The sequence below is a fragment of the Cynocephalus volans genome, chromosome 6 (assembly GCF_027409185.1).
Source record: "Cynocephalus volans isolate mCynVol1 chromosome 6, mCynVol1.pri, whole genome shotgun sequence".
NCBI classification, from domain to species: domain Eukaryota; kingdom Metazoa; phylum Chordata; class Mammalia; order Dermoptera; family Cynocephalidae; genus Cynocephalus; species Cynocephalus volans.
The window spans coordinates 76,253,317-76,273,120 of record NC_084465.1 but is presented as its reverse complement, the minus strand read 5'-3'; the positions used below and the strand labels follow the sequence as shown (position 1 = coordinate 76,273,120).

Here is a 19,804-nt window from a genome sequence, read left to right as displayed (position 1 = left end):
ATCTCACTTTAGGTTATTTTAATATATTAACATAAAAAAATTCCAGTTTCAAAGAATTTCAAACCAATATCAGATATTAAATATAGCCATTTGGCTGATGTTAATTTTCTAAAGCCAAACAAACAAAAAGACTCCCTGCCCCCCAAACAATAATGGGACAGCTCAGACATCTGCCCTATAATGTTTGTTTTTCACAAAAACCCATTTACCACTTGCTGGAATCCCAGCCCAAGAACCAGCCTGTGAATGTGGGCGGCTCATGGCCCTGTTTTATAACGACAATTGGAGTCCTCTTATCTCTTCCAGAAGGGTCTGTCTCAAGGTACATTTTGGCTAAAAAAGAGTTGAAAAGACATATAAATTCACTTCATTTTGGTTAAACTAAAATAACTATAGAATGAAAATTCTTTCAATAAAAGTAATAAATTTTCATTGCCCCCAAGTAGCCAGGTATGGACAATTTTTTATCAGTTTGTTTTATCTGCCATGGAAAGCACCATGAGAGTATCATTGGTGCCTGAAAGAACTCCAAGTTTTATGGAATTATCCTTATGGCACAATTGTTCAATAAAAATAAAATTGTGCCAGAAAAAAACCCAGCATTACTCAAAAGTAAGTTAAAAAAAAGTCTAGGTATCAGAGTTATGGACGTTTTACTATTCTCATAATAGAATAAGGGTTTAAGTGAATTTAAACTTTTCAGAATAAATTGATATAATTATATTCTAAACTAAGTAATAAGGAAAAACAAAATATTTTAGACCAAAATATACTTTGACATACTTCAAGATGGCTATTCAGAGGGGCTGGAAACACAAGAATAGATAAAGAGCTGTCTATTGTGAGGGAGATTTGCATCTGTGGAGAAAATCTGCATTGGTGAAATAAACAATAAGCTTCCTCTGAGGTCCCTTACACTGGATCTAGGAAAGTTTAACACACAGGAGAGAAAGACTAGAGTCTGACGCCTTTGAACATCTGTTAGAAAAACTGTTGCTATCTATTCTTTCTGAGAGCTGCTACCAGTGAGGTTTCACCCGCATAACAAGACCCCTTTGCTAACCGGGGCTTTCCTCCCTTCCTTCCCATAACCTGTCTTGCTTTGCTCCAAGCCCTTATTCTTTCTGTAACTTCAGGATGATATAAAAACTTCAGCCATCTGGCCCTTTAAATTTTTTTTAGTTTGTATGATTCTCTTGCACAGGTGTGCACATAATAAAATTTGTTATGCTTTTTCTCCTGTTAATTTGTCTTTTTATTAGTTTTCTTTTACAGACTCAAATTATAAAAACTTCAGGGGAAAATGTTGAACTTACTTACAGTAACAAAACATATTTGTCATGTGCTCATTTTGCAATTCTTTAGTTTTAAAAAATTCCATGAGTCTTTAGTGCTGAGGATGAAAGCTAAGCTTTCGATTTTGATATGTATTTTTGGAAGATGTGGTAGAAAAGGAGTAGTCAGGTAATAACCATGCCTGGTTACTGCCATAATTGTCCATGGGATAATATAAAGCTTACCAGATTTCAGAGATTCTGATTTTTCAACTTCATTGGCATCTTTGCCAATCCAAATAAATATCTGAAAAATAAAACAATATGTACCATTTCAAAGTGTTGACTCAGTGCTAGGCCCTGTGCAAAGTGCTTCACACACACACTGCTCACTTAATCTTCATAACAACCTCACAAGTTGGGGAGTGGAGATGGGGGCCCAGAGAAGTTTGATTACCTTCGTTCACACTCATCAAGAGACACCTAAATTTATATCCAGCCAGCTCAACCCCAGATTTCACACTCTGATGGTATATAAGGCAGTCATTATCCCCATTTTAGAGATGTGGATTTATGCTGGGGGGGGGGGCCACACCTAGACACAAAGTTTGTTGGTGGGTGACCCCAGACTCTCCCTAGGAATTTCTGATTTAAGCCTGGTGTTTTTCTCCTACAGTATCGTACCCTCCTTATAACACTTTGATAAAAGTGCTATTGTAGCAGGCAGAACAGAAGTGACTCCATTTTGTTAAATTTCTAAATTAAAAAGTTTTTTTTTTCTTATACTTGTAACCCAAACCACATAGCTTGCAGCTGAACATTAGGATACAATGATTCTTGTTCACATGATAGCTAAAACATAATGACTTTTGCTCACACTGTACACAGAATAATTATAGAAGAAATTATTGACCCAGGTGGCCATTCTTTATTAGCATACTAACTAGATTTTTCTGAGGTTAACAGGAACTGAATCCATGCCTTGACTTCATGGAGGATGGTCACTGTGAATCAGCCTCGCACCCAAGAAGTTCTTTGATGCTTATCTGCAATTTTATGATTATGCCCACACGTTCCCTGCTTAGATCAGCATGGGTCATCCCCCTACCACCTGTCCCTATAAAACCCTTTGGCAAGTCTGGGAAAAGTGGAGATGGTCTTTGAGACATGAACCTGCCATTTCACCAGGCTGCTGGCGTCCTGATTAAAGGCTACCTTTCCTTAAACCAACACTTGTTTCTCAATTATTGGCTATTGAGTGGTGAGCAAACAGACCTTTGGGGTTTTGGTAACACTATAATGTTTAATATTTAAATGTCAAGTTTTTTTTTTTTAATTGATATGTAATCTGTATGTATCCTTCTTCTTGTCAAATGTGTGGATTGGGTACTTTAATGCTAAACAACTCTCCTAAGTTACTTTATATTGAAATCACTCTAAAATAATTTGTGGGAAGAACAATTTTTTTCAAATTAAGTTTTGGTTGTATTCTAATTCTTACTGAAAGTGCTGGAATATTTGCTTGCAGGGCACAGAACAAACTATGACAGCATGGTAATGTAAATGAAAAATATGATTTTAAAAAATGAAATGTAGTACAGGAAATATTCTAAAGTATCCATGACTACAGAAACAATACAGTTGACTCTAAACAAGAATAATTCAATACTTATGAATAAGAAAAAAGTAATTCTTATTTTATAATTCTTAAATATGCAAAGGTGTTTTATTGACATGAGGTTTCAAATCTCACATCTAGAAGTGAGTGATCTATTCTCTTCAGGAAAATATGTGACTCGATCCTCAATTCAAATATGGTCATTATAGAACACAAGCAATGATGTAACATAACTGAATGGCTTATCAATTAGAAAAAGAACTAAAAGTAACAATCTCTGCAGTTGACTCTAAGACTAGGCCTAATTCAGATAAGCATTTCACAGTTGTTCTAAACAGTTTAGTTCCTAACACATTTATTTTTCCCTTTCACTATTGTTAAATTACATGGAGGTTTAAAAAAAGATCATATGTGGCATGTCAAATCACAATTAATTTCCTCTAAAATTAAGATATATATAATAGTAACAAATTTTACTGTGTAGATTCAAAACTATTCTGTCTGTTTCTTCCCCAGGGGAAGGGTACCCTATGACTTCTTGTCAAATTCGAGAGAAATTCTGAATATTTCGGTCTTCCCAATGGCATTGTACCCTTATGACATCGCACACATGAATGCACTTATTAGTTAAATAAATAAATGAATAAATTAGGAGTGACTTTTACCAAAAAAATGAAAAATAAAAGTTTTTTTACCTACAACTGTAATGCCAAAAAAGATAGCTGTAGAATTATTTATGCACTAAGAAATCAACTTGCCGTATGTATCAGGTTTTTTTTGCCAAACTGTGTTGTTTCTTTTAAATACAGCCTAAATCTCTATGCCCATTTATTATTAGACTTGCCATTTCTCAGAGCAGATTCTATTCAGTTCCCAAGCATAAGTGCTCTCTCTTTTGATGAACAAAGTATAGTTTTACCTGTTCCCAAGCATCCAGTAACATGACATCATCTTCTGCTAAATCGTCCTGGGTGAACTCTCCTGGAACCTCTTCAATCTGAAATGTTGGAAAGCTTTATGACCAAACAGTAAAGCAGTAATTTTTCTAATATTTCTGAGCAATGTGAAAATAAAATTTGGTAGTCATTGTTTTTCTTCTTTTTAGGTAATAAAGATTTAAATAATTGTTCATCTGTTTAATTTGGCATTACAACTAATGATATCTTATTTGGCCAGCGCAATGCTTAATATAAAATTTTGTTTGAATACCTAGATTGGATATATGTAGTCAATTTGACATGATTCTCTCTACTTCCAGTTCCTTATGCAAGTTGTTTCACAGATTTATGTAGCCTGCCTAGTCCCTAAAGACACTTGAGTTTATGGTCAGGGTATTAAATTGTCTTTCATTTTGTAGGTCAAGATTATTTTTAAAAAGTCAATAGGTCTGGTCATTTAATTTAAATTTTAATTAAAATGACATTTAAACATAATATTACATATGCAAAATTTTATTATTTTTATTTTTAATGGGTTAAATTGTACTCTCTATAGTTAACATGAAAGGGTAGTGGAGAGGGTTAGTTTAATCCACCCAATCCCAATGGGAATGTATTAATCTAAAATTCAATGCTTTTAGAGAATTCTGAATGAACCCCACCACCATCCTTAGGAAAGTGTGACAGGTTGGATTATAGTTCCCAATTCTTTACTCCCTCCGCCTGCCATCTGACTTTGTCATGCAGTCAAGGAAGTGGAGTTGACTGTGGCCTGGTCCATGTCATACTAGCCAATGTGACTCAGCAGGGGCCTTTTTGTGCTCCTGAGCACTGTCATGGAAAAACAGGAATAAACCCAACCTGCAGCCTGAGCTCAGTCTGGATAAACCTATTCCCAGGCTGCTTGCAGACCTCTGAACTATACAATTCATGTTTGTCATAACCTGATGAGATTTTGAAATTGTTAAACAAAACAAACAAACCAAAAATCTTGACCATTCACAGAAGGCAATGAACTTGTTCATATGATCTTTTTACAGAATATTTACCAATCACATAATGATTTAAAAAGAAAAAGCCTTAAGTATCACTAACTTGGTGCTAGGCACTGTTCTAATCTATTGTATGCAATAACTAATTTAATATTCATAATCACCCTATGAAGTAGTTGCTATGATTATCTCCATTCTACAGATGAGAAAATTACTGCACAGACAGGATACATAACCAGCCTAAAGACACAAAGCTAGTAAGTAATATCACTTGGTAAATGATATTACACAGGCAGATTGGATCTAAAAGCTATGCTTTTTTTTTTTTTTTTTTTAAATTTTTGAAAGGATTTTATTAAACTCTTCCAGTTTCTCTTTCAAAAATGTCTGTTCTCTCCCCTTCTTTTTGTTACTTTTGGCTTCCAATTTCTTTTTTTATTTATTTTTTTTATTTATTTTTTATTTTTATTTATTTATTTTTTTTAATTTTTATTTTGTCGATATACATTGTGGCTGATTATTGCTCCCCGTCACCAAAACCTCCCTCCCTTCTCCCTCCCCCCCTCCGCCCCAACAATGTCCTTTCTGTTTGCTTGTCGTATTAACTTCAAATAATTGTGGTTGTTATATCTTCTTCCCCCCCCCCCGGTTTTGTGTGTGTGTGTGTGTGTGTGTGTGTGTGTGTGTGTGTGTGTGTGTGTGAATTTATATATTAATTTTTAGCTCCCACCAATAAGTGAGAACATGTGGTATTTCTCTTTCTGTGCCTGACTTGTTTCACTTAATATAATTCTCTCAAGGTCCATCCATGTTGTTGCAAATGGCAGTATTTCATTCGTTTTTATAGCTGAGTAGTATTCCATTGTGTAGATGTACCACATTTTCCGTATCCACTCATCTGATGATGGGCATTTGGGCTGGTTCCAACTCTTGGCTATTGTAAAGAGTGCTGCGATAAACATTGGGGAACAGGTATACCTTCGACTTGATGATTTCCATTCCTCTGGGTATATTCCCAACAGTGGGATAGCTGGGTCGTATGGTAGATCTATCTGCAATTGTTTAAGGAACCTCCATACCATTTTCCATAGAGGCTGCACCATTTTGCAGTCCCACCAACAATGTATGAGAGTTCCTTTTTCTTTTTCTATAGGCTCTGCTGCCTTGTAGGAATTTATATGTCTAAAGCCTACTTGTTAATAGTGATTATAAGATCCAACACTTGTTAGTAACAATCCTTTTCCTTAAACTGTGAAGAAGCAGAGGGGTTCCAAATACCAAACAAGAAAATGAGTAGGTGCAGAAAAATGTATATTTCTCCTAAAGGCTAATATATGTGCATAACAAAAAGCCAGACAAGGACTAACAGATTTCTTCTAAACCTGACTGAGAACAAAGTTCTAGGAACTTATTTTTGTAAAACATATCTTCCTTGGAGAAAAATCTAATTTATACTAATATATGCAAATAATTATAAAAAGAAATTATAGGAGCATATGCTAAAAAGTTGTTTGGATGCAATATCAAATAAACACTCAAAACAATAAAATAACAGATTTTTCTGATGACAAATTTATAAAATACAGCAAGCACAGGGGTCTCCCGTAAAGTAAGTGAGCAAACTGTGGTGCCTGACAACCAAATATTTATCTCAATGCACTATTTAAGTCTGGAGTTTTCAAGTCAAATCACTTGTAAGCCTCAAATGTGGTTTGTGCATGAATGGTTTCTTCTTCAAAGCATTTTAGTTCTAGTAATCAAAGTGCCTGAGAAAGTACTTAGGAAATTTTCTTGTGTGTATGCTGAAAAATAAAGCTTGCATTCACCAGGATGTGTTGACCAAATCTGCAGATCAAATTCTACATAGAAGAGAAATTTGTTCTTTAAATGAAAAATTTACACAAAAGCTTAGTATGTAAATTGAGGCAAAGAGCTGTGGCCTTTTGGATAATATTTCAGAGCCCGGTATAAAATCCCTCTTGTATTGTCATGAACTGCATATTTGTTTCCCCCCAAATTCATATGTTGAAGCCCTAACCCCCTAATGGTGTGGTAGTAGGTGGTGATTAGGTTTAGATGAGCTCATGAGGGTGGAGCCCCCATGAAGGGATTAGTGTCCTTAAGAAGAGAAAGAGAATAGAGCTTGCTCTCTTTGCCATATGAGGACACAAGGAAGTGTGCCCTCAACAGACAAGGCATCTGCTGATGCCTTGATCTTGAACTTCCCAGATTCCAGAACTGGGAGAAATAAATGTTTGTTGTTTAAACCATCTTATCTGTGGTATTTTTTTATAGCCGCCTGAACTAAGACACAGATACTTCTGATTTTACTTCTGATTGCCTGAAAGTCAAAGCCTATAAATGACTATAAAATAAAACATTACCGTTGATTTCATTTAATTTGCAGGCGCATATATAACTTTCTGTGATTTTGCCCAATGATCATACTATTTCCATAGTATTTTTTATTCAGTCAACATAGTGAAATTTATACCCCTGGGAAAGTGATGTGTAAAACTTATGTAGTTTGATCAGAAACAACTATTGCTGCCCACACAAAGTATCGAATTATTAAATTAGCAAACCCAAGCACATACATATTCATAGAGCAACTACTTCTTGCTGACACAGGTGTAAAGCAGCTGATATTTTTAAGGCAGCTTAATTTATATAGCACATCACAGTTAATGCTTTCATATCTATTACATCATTGACCCTTAAAACTACCCTGTATAGAGCAAAGATTTTCATCTATGATTTTCAGGTAAGCTGAAACTTCTGAGACTCTGAGAGGTAACATGGCTGGAAAGATTCAGAGCCTACATGGAAACACCCCTCCCAGTGTTGTTAGGTTCTATCTCATTGTCTTAAGATACTTACAATGAACCTTCCAGTTTTGTTAGAGCAGCCATAAAGCCGAGGCAGATGGTCTTCAGCCTGGGTTTCTAGCAGTGGTGAGGTCTGGTAGTCTTTTTTCCCTCCAAGGACATTCCAAAACTCCTCTGTGGAAAACACACTGAGTTATCCAATGCATTTTCCAGAGGATATGGTTTGTATTGCTTTACATTAACAAATAATATTATCTTACCTTGACTTTAATGTTAGAAATTTCTTAAATATACCAGGTACCATCACCCACTTTTCTAAATATTGGAGGGATCCTTAACCCCCAATAGCCATTAAAAAGTGACTATTTATGAAAAAAGTCGATTAGCAAACATACCAAATGTAAATTCTGGTTAGTGTCCTTGGCCCCACAGCACACACCTGGTTCCTCGCCTTCCTGAATCCTTACAGTTTTGCACTTGAGGACACTTGCCACGTACTCTGCTCCTTTCCCCTCATCCTGGCTAGCACCTTTTCCTATCCACATGAAGCCATCGTTTTTTGGCAGTTTCAGGATAAAAACGTCATTGGAATTCAGTGAATTTGCATCAACATCAACCTAGAGTATGACGAAAAATAACACAATGATTCAAATTCATTGCTGCTCCTTCAATAAATACGTTTCAGAGTTTCAGAGCTGTGACTGTGACAAACCAACCACAGCTTTCCACCCGATCCCAGGAAATTAATTCAAAGGAGCACAAGACACCACTATGGTGTTTGAAATGTCTGTGTCATTCAGACAGTAGCACAAGCATTTAAGAATACAGTTAATCAAACTTAAGTGATAAGAATTAAGGGTTTGGAAAAGTAGCAAAGGTTTGGAAAAGCAAACAAAGATAACATAAGAACAAGGAGGGGCTATAATTGACAATTGGAAAAAGGGCATAGTATTCACAAATGACACGCATGAAGCAAAGGTATTCAGTGTTTCTCTCCCCCACTAAAGAGAAGGTTTATCGAATAATTGAAAGGAAACTTAAAAATCATAAAATAGGGACTGGAGTGCAATGTAGGGAAAGAGATAATACTATAGATTCACTAAAAGGTGCTTCAGGCTCAGATAAATCATGTCTCAAATTATAAAAGACTATTTATAAGGACTTAAAAACACAGCACTGATATACTCCTTCCTTCCGACTTACAATCTGTGGACACTGCCTGGCATCCGCCAGGGAACACAGATCTGGTCCATGTGGCCACAGGGGAGTGAGAGGTTTGACTCCGGCCTGAGGGTGAGGCTGAAGGTGGGACCTCTGGGCAGGGACACTGCATGTGCAGAACCTCAGGCTCAGTGGTGAGTGTGAGGGCCCTAGGATGGGCTTGTGTCTACGACTGTGTCCGTGACCTTGTGATTTTGTGACTCTGTGTCCATCTCTGTGATTACCTGTCTGACCATATGATTGTAAAACTACGTCACTGTCTGACTTTCTGCATAACTGTGGAACTGAGTGAGGTCTGACTTCAGCGAGCTGAACCAGTAGCATGACAGAGACGGAGCAGCTGAGAGGGAGAAGGAAACAAGAGCAGGAGGTGTTTCTGAGGCAAGTGAAGAAAGTGTCTCAAGAAGGCAGGGTAACCTGCTGTGCCCAACAATGCCGCCTGGCCAGCCTCACTGAGCTGCCAGGATCAGGGCATCAACCATGTGCAGAGTTGGATTCACTGGGTCTGTCAGGACCGTGTCCTCACAGAGAACGCTAGATTTAGAGAAGTGTCCCAGGGATAGGTAACATTCAGGGAAGTGGGTATAGTCCTCTCCCAGGAGGAATGAGGCTTCATGGACCAAGATCAAAGTAATCTATCAGATGCGATGATGGAGAATTATAAGAACCAGGTCTGGCTTTCAGCACTTCCTGTTTCTAATCCACATGTCTCCTTATTGATAAAGAGGAAAAAGCTAGAACCATGGAGAAAAGGTGACAAGAGGCCTATGTCCGGATTGGTGTGAGATCAGGGGGGGTATATCTAAAACAGAACGTTTATAGAGCTTTAGCCTGCCAGGAACTGAAGACAGAAAGCGTTACAAAACAATCTGGACAGTGCATTTCAGAGAAGCTGGTTTTAGAGGCTGGAAAAAAAAAAAAAAAAAAAAAAGGAGATGTTGTAAGCAACAGGTGATGTCTCATAAAGAAATGCCCACTGGCGAAGAGATCAGGAATGTAACAATGCTGCATTCCGGTTGACTCTTCCATCTGAAATCAACTGAGAGTGCCTGCAGATGAGACCTGAACTGTCAGTTTGATAGACTAAAAAACAATTAGTCATAATTGAACACATGAGAATCCATGCACAGAATGTTCTAGATGAGATCAATACCCATGCTGGTATTTAAACTATATGACTGAATGAGATCACTGTGAAAAGTTCAAGACTGAGCCTTGGAGCACTCAAATGCTTAGAGGTCAAGCAGAGAAGTAAAACCCAGCAAAACTGCCCCAGAAGAGTGGCCAGTAGGTTTGAAAGAAATCATGGTAAGTGTGGTATTACAGACACCTCGTGGAAAAAAGTATTCAATAAAATAGGAAATGTTAAGTGTGGCAAATGCTTGTGGAAGGTTTAGAAAAATGAGATCCGAGAAGTGACTTTTGATTGTGGCAAGAAGCAGGTCACTGACTAACTAGATAGAAAGCATTTCAGTGGAGTGAGGGGAATGAGTACCTGATTGGAGTGGCTTGAGAGAGAATAGGCTTAAACAAGTAGAGACAGTGAGCAAGTGAAAACAACTCTTTCAAGGACTTGTGCTCTTAAGGACAGAGAAATGATGCGGTAGCTGGAGACGGTCAAGATCAGGGTCTAGAGAAGTTTTTAAAAAAATGGGAGTTTTTTTAAAAACACATCTTTGTATTTCAAAGTAAATGATGTAGGATAGAAGAATAAAAGGATGATCCAGAAGAGAAGAGAAAGGAGATTATTGCCTGAAATCATGATGAACTGCAAGTGGAATAAATGCACGGGAAAAAGAGATATCTAAGAAAGCCCACAAGGAAGCAAGAGAAGAGATCCTGGACACAAGTGGGGGCAGGAGAAATATGGTCTTAGATAGAAGTCATATTTTTTTATTCTATGTGATAAATATGCATTAAATTATTTATTGATGTACCTCTTTATGCAAATATATTATTTACTACTAATTTATGGATAATAATAGATTGATGTTAATTTATAAAACACTTCATCATATGTAAATTACTAATATAAAATATTTATTGATTTTTAAACATAAATAAATTAAGATTTTAGATTTCTTTCATAAAACAGGAAGGAAAGAGAATATAGACGTACCCATGCAGACAAGTTGGTGAAATTGCAGGGGAGCAGATAAGGTGATTCGTGTGTGATTATACTTATGCTCTCTGTGAACACTGAATCAAAGTAATCAGTAGAGAGAAGGGGGTGCTGGAGATTTGAGGAGAGAGCAGGACAGGAAGGGTGTGAAGGATGAAGAGGACTCATGCATTCAGCTATGAGACTGGAAAATTGCTGACACGTGCATCCTGGAGGAGTCAAAGGACGGGAGCTGGTTGTCAGAGGTTTATGATTGAAGCAGACTTCTGAGGAACTCTAGTTGTCGCCTATGGCAAGATTTAGTATACGATGATGTGAGTGGGAGATGAAATGTGGACAAGGAAAAGATGGTTGTAAAAGAGAAGCCAGAGTGACAAAGACAGTGAGACAATGGCTGAAGCCATCAAAGAGGAAGGGAAGGACCGGCAGCTCAGTAGGTGACAGCACAAGAAGACAGGGGAGGGAGAGTCTGATACAAAGGAGAGAAATCAAAGCAGCAAGGTAAGCAAGGAGGGTAGCCTGTCCAGCTCCATCCTTGAGTCCTGTGGGCACTGGAGGACAACACAACTTCCACTTGGGAGGGCTGTATAGGAATCGGTACCTTCAGAGGTACCGATCAATCAAGAAGGTGAAGGGGAGGGAGGCTCAGAGAAGAGGTTGCAGGTGGAGGGAGGTGATAACCAACCAGTTTTAAGGGCTCAGCTGAATGGCTTGTGTGGAGGGGTAGGGTTGGGAGATGGCTCCAGCTTTGGGAATATGCAGAGAGTACACAGCAGTTTCGGAGTGATCTGGGAGACCTGGATTTCAACGGGGACTGAGGTGATTGGGATATGAGGCATAACGGGATTGTCCTACAGGTCAAAGCACACAGCCATTTGAAAACCTGGGCAGGCTGGTCTCGCCCGCACCTGAAGATCTTCTAATTGTATGGCACCTTGATAGGGGGTTTAGTTTCTTTCCCAGCTGCTGTCAGAGACAGCTTAACTGGCAGTACAGTTATGGTTCCGGTCCAGTGTGGCAGGGCTTGCTTCTCACATTTGTTACACTGTGCAAACACTCAAACTTCCCTCTGAAATTTCCCTAGTGTCACCTGACCCATCACCCGTGATCCATCTACTCCATGCCTTTGATAGCTTGGTTTATTACAGTATTCTCAAAATTCATTTGTTTGGGTTGAATGCAGTTAAAAAATGTGAGAGGCCTGGTACTTGGAGTTTAATATTTTATTCAGCTCTCCTGCTTTTAGTGTTTTTTTTTTTTATTGTGAACTGGATTAATTATAGAAATGAAAGGAATTTACTTGCTAATTTTTAAAAGACTAATATTTGTTGATGGCTCAGGTCCATTGGGAAATCCATAGCCAGGGCATGTTTTATTGAATGCATGACATTACCTCCACAATTCTGGTGATAGATGCCAGGTTTCTCCGGACTTGAAAGAGGCGTATAGGGGAAGCAGGTGCCTGACCTCCTTTCTTTGATGTTCCATTCTTGTAAATAATGAGTGGTTTGTCTTTGAACAAACTCAGCAGATGAGCAGGCTCTTTGCCTTGGGAGACTCGGATCTGGAGGTGGGGGGATAAAAGAAATATAATAAAGAGTGCATTGAAAGAAGGTTGATTTTCTAAATGTGTGCTTATTTTTCTTTTTGAAAACCAAACAAAAAATAAACAGAAAGTCAAGAGCAGGAGGGATGATGATTAACAGAACAAATAGGGTGGTGATAACCAAGTACAGTTTCCTCCTTGACTTAAGAATCTTCTGTTCATTGATACATTAACTACCCTAACCCAGTTATTATGAAATATATGTATGTATTGAAACATCAGATTACACCCTACAAGTATGTATAACTACAATTACAATTTAAAAAATAGTAAAGAAAAAAAGAGAATCTTTCATTGTCCTAGAACCAGTGTCACAGTGTCCCTGAGTAGTTTCTTGTCTGGGGAAACATCCTCACACTGCAACACTTCCTGCTTTTGGAAAGTGTGAAGATGTAAGCTTGTTCATCTACATCTCCCAAAGAGAAAAGATTACAGCAACGAAGTGCTGGTGTCTGCAACCTTATATGAAAATTACTCTTCTTCAAATGCATCAACATTTTACAGATGTTTACACGTGTGCTAGATTCTTTTGTGTTTTGGATCTGGTTCAGAAGGTTAACACATGTGCTTCAAAAAATAAAAGGACACAAAATCATACTCATTATTTTTATAACCAGATATTTGTGAGATGAAAAAAAAATTACACACACAAGCAAAAGATTTCTATCCAAACATTAAAAACTGGCAAAAATAAACTGATCTTATATTTTCTACTTTTTAACTTACCTATAGAAATGGTAATAGAAGATATGCTCAGTATAAGCAACTTATTTTTTATGCAATAAAATAAGTTTTCAGGATGAGGAAACTGAATAAAATAAGTGATAAATTATTAGCTTGACTTAATCTCCCATTTCTTGCATGAACTATTGATGATTTTCTTACATAAAGAGTTCAAATTTTTTGTCAGTCCCCTATTTTTTCATTTGTTCTGCCTTATGCTAAAATTGAGTTTTCACATCTACCCTCATACATCTTTTTCTAGAAGCTAGGTGACTGGGAATGCTTATGCACGTACCATAACAGGAGCCATAGAGCACTGAAAATAATTGACCTCACAAGTATGTTTCAATTAGTAGGCATTCAAATAAGTGAGCAGCACATTATGAAAATGTTCCCTCAGTCATACTCCCAGAGCTTTGGATGGGAGTAGGAGGGAGTAACAAAAACTGTCAGCTTAGCATTCCACATAATATTGAGAAAACTTCAATTGCCAACGTTCGAGAAAGGAGGCCACTGATTAAGGCCCATCACCTACTGTAAAAGAACAAGTGAGAAAAAAGGTAGATTAAAAAAAATTAACAGTGTAATATACTCTGTAAAGGAGTGTTTAAAACAGCATTACAGGACTTTAGCTTTTTTTTTTTTTTGCATTATTGCAAACTACTGCCATCTAGTGATTAAACTAAAAGTTACCATTTCGTTAATTTAGGATTCAACTAACAATTAATGGAAATTCATTGATAGGGTATATCAAATATTCTACTGTGAAAAATGGAATATATAAGACACATGCATATCTTCAAAGTTTTTGAATAATTTCTTAAGGAATATAAGGAATACTTTATTTTTTTATTATTTTTTAATTAATATATATATATATTTTTACATTCTATGAAGTTGCTGCAGAGCATTGGGAGGGAGAGGGAAAAGGGGAAGGAAATGGGATGGAAGAAGGAGGAAGGAAGAGGGATGGGGTTGAGGTCTGGGGAACCCCCGTCATTACCACAGGGGAGACAGGGGGCTTCCAGTGGTGGCCTGGTTTTTGCCGGGCTGGGTGCGGATGTCAGGGGGGTGTGGCTGAAGCCCTCAGGAATACTTTAAAGATCAACTAAACGGTATAGATGACGTCAGTTCTTAGCTAGAAATATTTCATTCAAGAAATGAATATAATACTTCATGGGGAAATTGAACTGATTGCATTTAAAGAATTCAATCATCTTATTACCTGTAAATGAACAATTAACAAATTAATGTGTACAAAAAAAAGGTAATATGCAACTTTAACTTTAGCCTAACTTGCTTTATACATGTGTATCTATTGACAAGTACCAAGATAGAAAGGAATCCAGCTGGAAGACCAAACTCAGCCCCCATGTTTTGGATTTTATGTCCTAAACAATTCGACTTACCTCTCTATTTAACTATTACATTTGAAGAAGCAAATACACATTTATAAAGATTTGAAAACAAAGCAAAGCAAAGAACTTATACACCACATAGAATTTTAGCTCCTTTGACATCAAGCATGAAGAAGATAAACAAGACACAACTCTGCAAAGGGAATGCCCAATGCTGCTGTGTCCAAAATGTCACCACGCTGGCCAAATGATCACCTGCTCTTAGTGTGAACCCTAATCTGGAAGAGACTCTTCCCAGCAGATGGGAGCAGATGCCTTCCCCAAAACTGGCCAGAGAAAACACATAGGCCGGCAGGAAAAAACCCAGGCAGCAGTGTGATCAGCTCCAGCTATAAAGAGAGGGAGGGGATGTGGGGGAAGAGAGAGAGACAGAGACCTCAGGCTAGTTGTAGGAACAAGGAACAAGCAAGTGCCCTCTGCTGGGGTTAATAGGAGAGCAGATAGACACACTGAAGCACACTAGAAGGAAACAGTCTTCCTGGAGTCTGTGTTGCAGTCACACAGTAAGGAACTAAACAAGCAAAGACCAAGAAGTTCCCATGGTTACAAATAAGGGTCCTGAAACAAGCAGCAGGTACTCTGTGGTAGAGTAAGAAGAGGAGCAGTTGAGCTTGAAAAAAGAGGAAGGAAGGTTGAACCAGGCTGCAAACAGTCCTCAGACACAGTGAAGAGAGCTGGAACTAGACATTGATATTGTTTGACACTGCATGACATTCAAACTTCTAAAATGAGTAAGTCAACACATTATCTCTTCCAGCAAGCTTCTCTCTCCACACACACACACCCCACATATACACAGACTGAAAAGTTGATTCATTTACATTTATATGAAATTGTCATTTTGAATTTGGGTACAGTCATTCTCAACAAGCTTTTTTTTTTTTTTTTTTTTTTTTTTTCAGAATTACCCTAATAAAAAATTTCTCTTTCCTTTCACTCCACGCTCTCCCTTCCTCCTCTCTCCTCCTCTCTTCCCCTCTCATTTCTCCCTCAAGGATTTCCCTCTCTCTGTTCCCTCCCTTTCCCTCTTCTCTATCCCTTTCCCTCCCCTCCCCTCCCCTCCCATTTCTGTCTTCCTCTCCCCTCTCCTCCACTCCTGTCCCCCCCACTTTTGGGTGTTGGACTTTGTTTATGTCAAGACTCTGGTACCTAAAGGGAAAAATAAGGATCCATGCTTTCTTATTGAGGTTTATTTCAGTTTGCCTGTGCAGAACATAACTTAGGCACATTTATGACTTGAGAATGTGTAAAATATTGTTCTACTTTTTTACCTATTAATTAGAATCATTATCTGTGCTTGTTTTACACTGTTGTATTTATTTCTTATTACTGCTATAATAAATTACCATAATTGGCTCTAGTGGCTTACGACAGCACAATTTTATTATCTTACAGATCTGGAGGTCAAAAGTACAGAATGAATTACTGTGCTCCCTTGGTTCCTAGGCTAAAATCAAGCTATTGCAGGACTATAGTCCCCTCTAGAGGCTCTAAGGGTGAGTCCATTTCCTCATCTTTCCCAACTTGTAGAGTTTGCCCATATTCCTTTGCTGGGGCCACTTCTGTCTTCAAAGCCAGCAATTGCTGGTTGAGTCTTTCTCATGCTGCATCCCTCTAACTCTGCCTGCCTCCCTCTTTTTACTTATAAGGACCCTTGTGATTACACTGGGTCTACCCAGTAATCCCAGATAATCTCCCTATACTGAGGTCCGCTGAGGAGCAACCTTAATTCCATCTCCAAGCTTAACTCTTTCTTTGCCTTGAAACATAACACATTCATAGGTTCTGAGGACTAGGACGTGAACATCTTGGGGGCATTATTTTGCCCACGACATCTGTCTAACAATAGCTGGAAGTGATGACACAGATAGGACAGTTTAATATCAGGAGGCTATCATTGACATATGGTGTGATTCTAATGGGAAGATTCTTTTGGCTCTTAAATCTGTTATTGTTTTTTTTGTTTTTATTTTGCTTTGGTTTGCTCCCTCTTTCCAGAACCTGAGTGAACCTCTATGGCATGAGAGTAGGAATACTGAAATTCCAAAATAAAAAAGAGTCAGTATCAAGAAAATGTCAAATTCTCATCCCAACTTGGAAGAGGAGTTTAGCTAGAAATCGAGCTAGCAAAAGTTTAACTTGTGTGAGTCTTGGGGTTTAAAATATCCCAACCTGCACAGCCTGTCCTCCAAGGGATCGATCCAACTGAACGGTCAGGAAAGCAGATGTCGTCAGCTCATCTCTTGTGGCATTTGCTCCTTGCCTAGAGGAATCAAAGTAAAACAAATTACCTGTATTTAAGTTTTAAGACCTTCCCATGTAGGCATTTCAAGCAAAGACAAGTTATTATGAAACATCAAGAAGAAACCAACTGTTTTAACTTGACATGAACCCTCAAAATTATTGAGTTGTTTTTTAAAGTTCTAACATTGAGCCATGAGTTATCATGTATCTTGTCTAGAAGGATATAAGGCAGGCATTTTTATCTCTATTTTAAAGAAATTGAGCTTTAGCTCCTTACATAATTTAGCTAAGTAATCAGGTCTGTTTGATTCCAAGTTGAAGCTGCCTATTTTGGGGAAACCACGTTTATTGTGAAAATAATCCATCTGAGTACAAGAATATGAGCCAGACACATTAGGCTGGTTATTAGAGGCATTTTATCTTTCTATGAATATTTGGTGAAAACCAAATACATGGAACCCAGAAAAGTCAAGAAAATAATCATTAGAAGTTGGCAACAGAGAGGCCCCATTTCACCATTCTAGAAATTCTATAAGGAATTATTAATGAAGCTGTACAAGATACTAAACTTCTGGGACCCAGATAAGGGTCAATAAATCAATCTGTACAGTTCATCTGCAACTTCTCTTCCTAGGTTAGCTGTAACTCTGTATCACTTTAATTTATAAAGTAATCTTTGAGAGATCTGCCTGTTTGATGAATTTGTGTTGTAAAAAAATAAGCAAAACAAGACCAAAAAAAAAAAAAAAAATCCAAAACATCCTAAGCAATCATTGAACATCATTTTTAGCCAACATCTCTATCTGACTAGGGTTAGCAGCAGGAATGCAAAACTTGGAATTGGATTTTGAAAGGTAACCATATCTCTTCTTCCGAAACCTTGACAGTAAGCTATTCCATACTCAGAACAGATTAAAAGTAACCCACCACCCTGGGCAACCCACACAAACACACCAACACACTGGGAGCAGGGTGCGTGTCTTATTTAATCTTAGAATTTTTTACTGGGCTGGGCATAGGCGAATGTTTAAAGCAAAAATGTTTTATAGAGGGGTGCCAAAAAGGTCATGCACATGTTTACAAGAAAATAAAAAAATGCTTTCCTTAATAAAGACACCCATAAAAAAAATAGTCTTTTAATTTTGGTAGCCTAAATTTTCCATTAGCCCTTAAAACTAACACCTCCTTGAGCGACCAGACAACGAGGTGGGGAGTGACGCAGAGTCGCGTGGTGATGGTCTACAGCAGGGTTTGCTATCACGTCCTTTTCCTTGATCACTTCTGTGGTTTCCTCAGTTCTCATTTCCAGCTGTGGTTAAAAATAGCTGCTTTCCATTTTGCTTTTATTCCGGAGAGAAAAAAAATTAACCCACTAACAGACAATATCACCCAACTTTTGTGTTCATTTTTTGTTTTTCTTGGAGTATTTCAACCGAGACTCTCGAAAACCACCACCAAACTTTTGCCTTCTGATACTCTTAATAAACACTTCACTACTGATCTCAAGCTCCTCTTCCTGTTCATGTCAAAGTACCGTGCTCCGCTTCTTCAAACTCATCTGCTTTATGGATTTATGATCCAGAGGGTCAAGTATTCCACTACTATCAAGACATAATACAGCCGCTCTTTGCTTCTAATTTTGAAATCCTATGCTTAGGGGAGGAAAGAAAAAGAATGTATTTTGACATCATGTCTTCTTTATAAACCTGTGGTGCTTGTTGCTCATTAAAAATAAATGCTGCCTACAAATAAAATGTTCTACTGCAAGAGATTCATTATCGTCATTTGTTCAATTTCAATTAGCTGACACTTCAGAGAAAAGATCACTGCAGCAATTAGTTTTCTCCTATCATTTCAGAATATAAGCGGTTTAAGAACCAAAAAAGACAAATTTGTGTATTCAGAACTTGATTTAATTGTAGTCTTTCACCTTTAACTCTGCCTCTTTGACTTAAAAAAAAAAAAACACATCCCTGTATTGAAATTATCACATAAACTGGAAAGTTGTTTAACTTGGAAGCTGGTCTTCAAGAGAACTGCTTATTTTCCAAACACCACTTCACTACTTTTATAAAAGCTTTCAAAGTTCCACAAAGGATACAACATTAACAGACTTACATTACTTAACATTTGTGATTTTAAATAGCAAAGGCTCACTGAAGGACTCACAAGTATCTAACTGCATTCTTGATAAGCCATCATAGAAACATTAAGCACCTCAAATTGGAAAGAAGAAAACTAATGACCTCTCCCTCCAGTCCCATACCCTAAAGATAGTAACTATCAACAACGTGGTGCATTCTCAGTGTCTTCTTTTTCCCTTCGAATTTTTTACAGTGTGTGCCAAACCTGTCCTCCTCCATCTCAGTAAATGAAACACCACCCACGTATGCTCAGACCAGAAACCGGGGGGGTGGGCATCCTTGACTTTGTCATCTCCCACATATTCCCCATAACCAGTCATTCGATGCCAACTCCTTCTCACCTTGAAAATTTGTCCCATTCTTCCCATCCCTGTTGTCATTGTACTGAGTTCAGGCCACTTTATCATTCAGCTGGATTACTGCAACAAATTCCCAACTGTCTCCCTTCCTCTAGTCTTCCTCCACCAATCCATTCTTTAGATCTCAAGCAGAATAATTTCTTTAAAATGAAAACCAATCATGTCACTCCCCCGTGCAAACTCTGTGAGTGGCTCCCAATGCCCTGAAAATAAAGTTCATCCTCCTCAGCATGTTTACAAGGCCATTCACAATTTGGCTCCTTCTAATTTCTGTGGTTTTATCTTTTGTTCCCCAAATTTGCTCCAGTCCTACTGCA

At 37.8% G+C, this 19,804-nt stretch overlaps 1 protein-coding gene across 1 annotated transcript in view; it reads right to left on the bottom strand.

Moving 5' to 3' along the window:
* Positions 1-205: 205 nt before the first annotated feature.
* SCIN (scinderin) overlaps positions 206-19,804 on the bottom strand; it is a 74,111-nt gene continuing 54,512 nt past the window's right edge. The window contains exons 10-16 of the mRNA XM_063099847.1: positions 16,913-17,003; positions 12,387-12,557; positions 8,090-8,267; positions 7,703-7,824; positions 3,812-3,889; positions 1,521-1,581; positions 206-333 (exon numbers count right to left, since the gene is read on the bottom strand). Of these exons, the coding sequence (XP_062955917.1) occupies positions 206-333; positions 1,521-1,581; positions 3,812-3,889; positions 7,703-7,824; positions 8,090-8,267; positions 12,387-12,557; positions 16,913-17,003 (829 nt within the window). The remainder of the gene's footprint in view (positions 334-1,520; positions 1,582-3,811; positions 3,890-7,702; positions 7,825-8,089; positions 8,268-12,386; positions 12,558-16,912; positions 17,004-19,804) is intronic.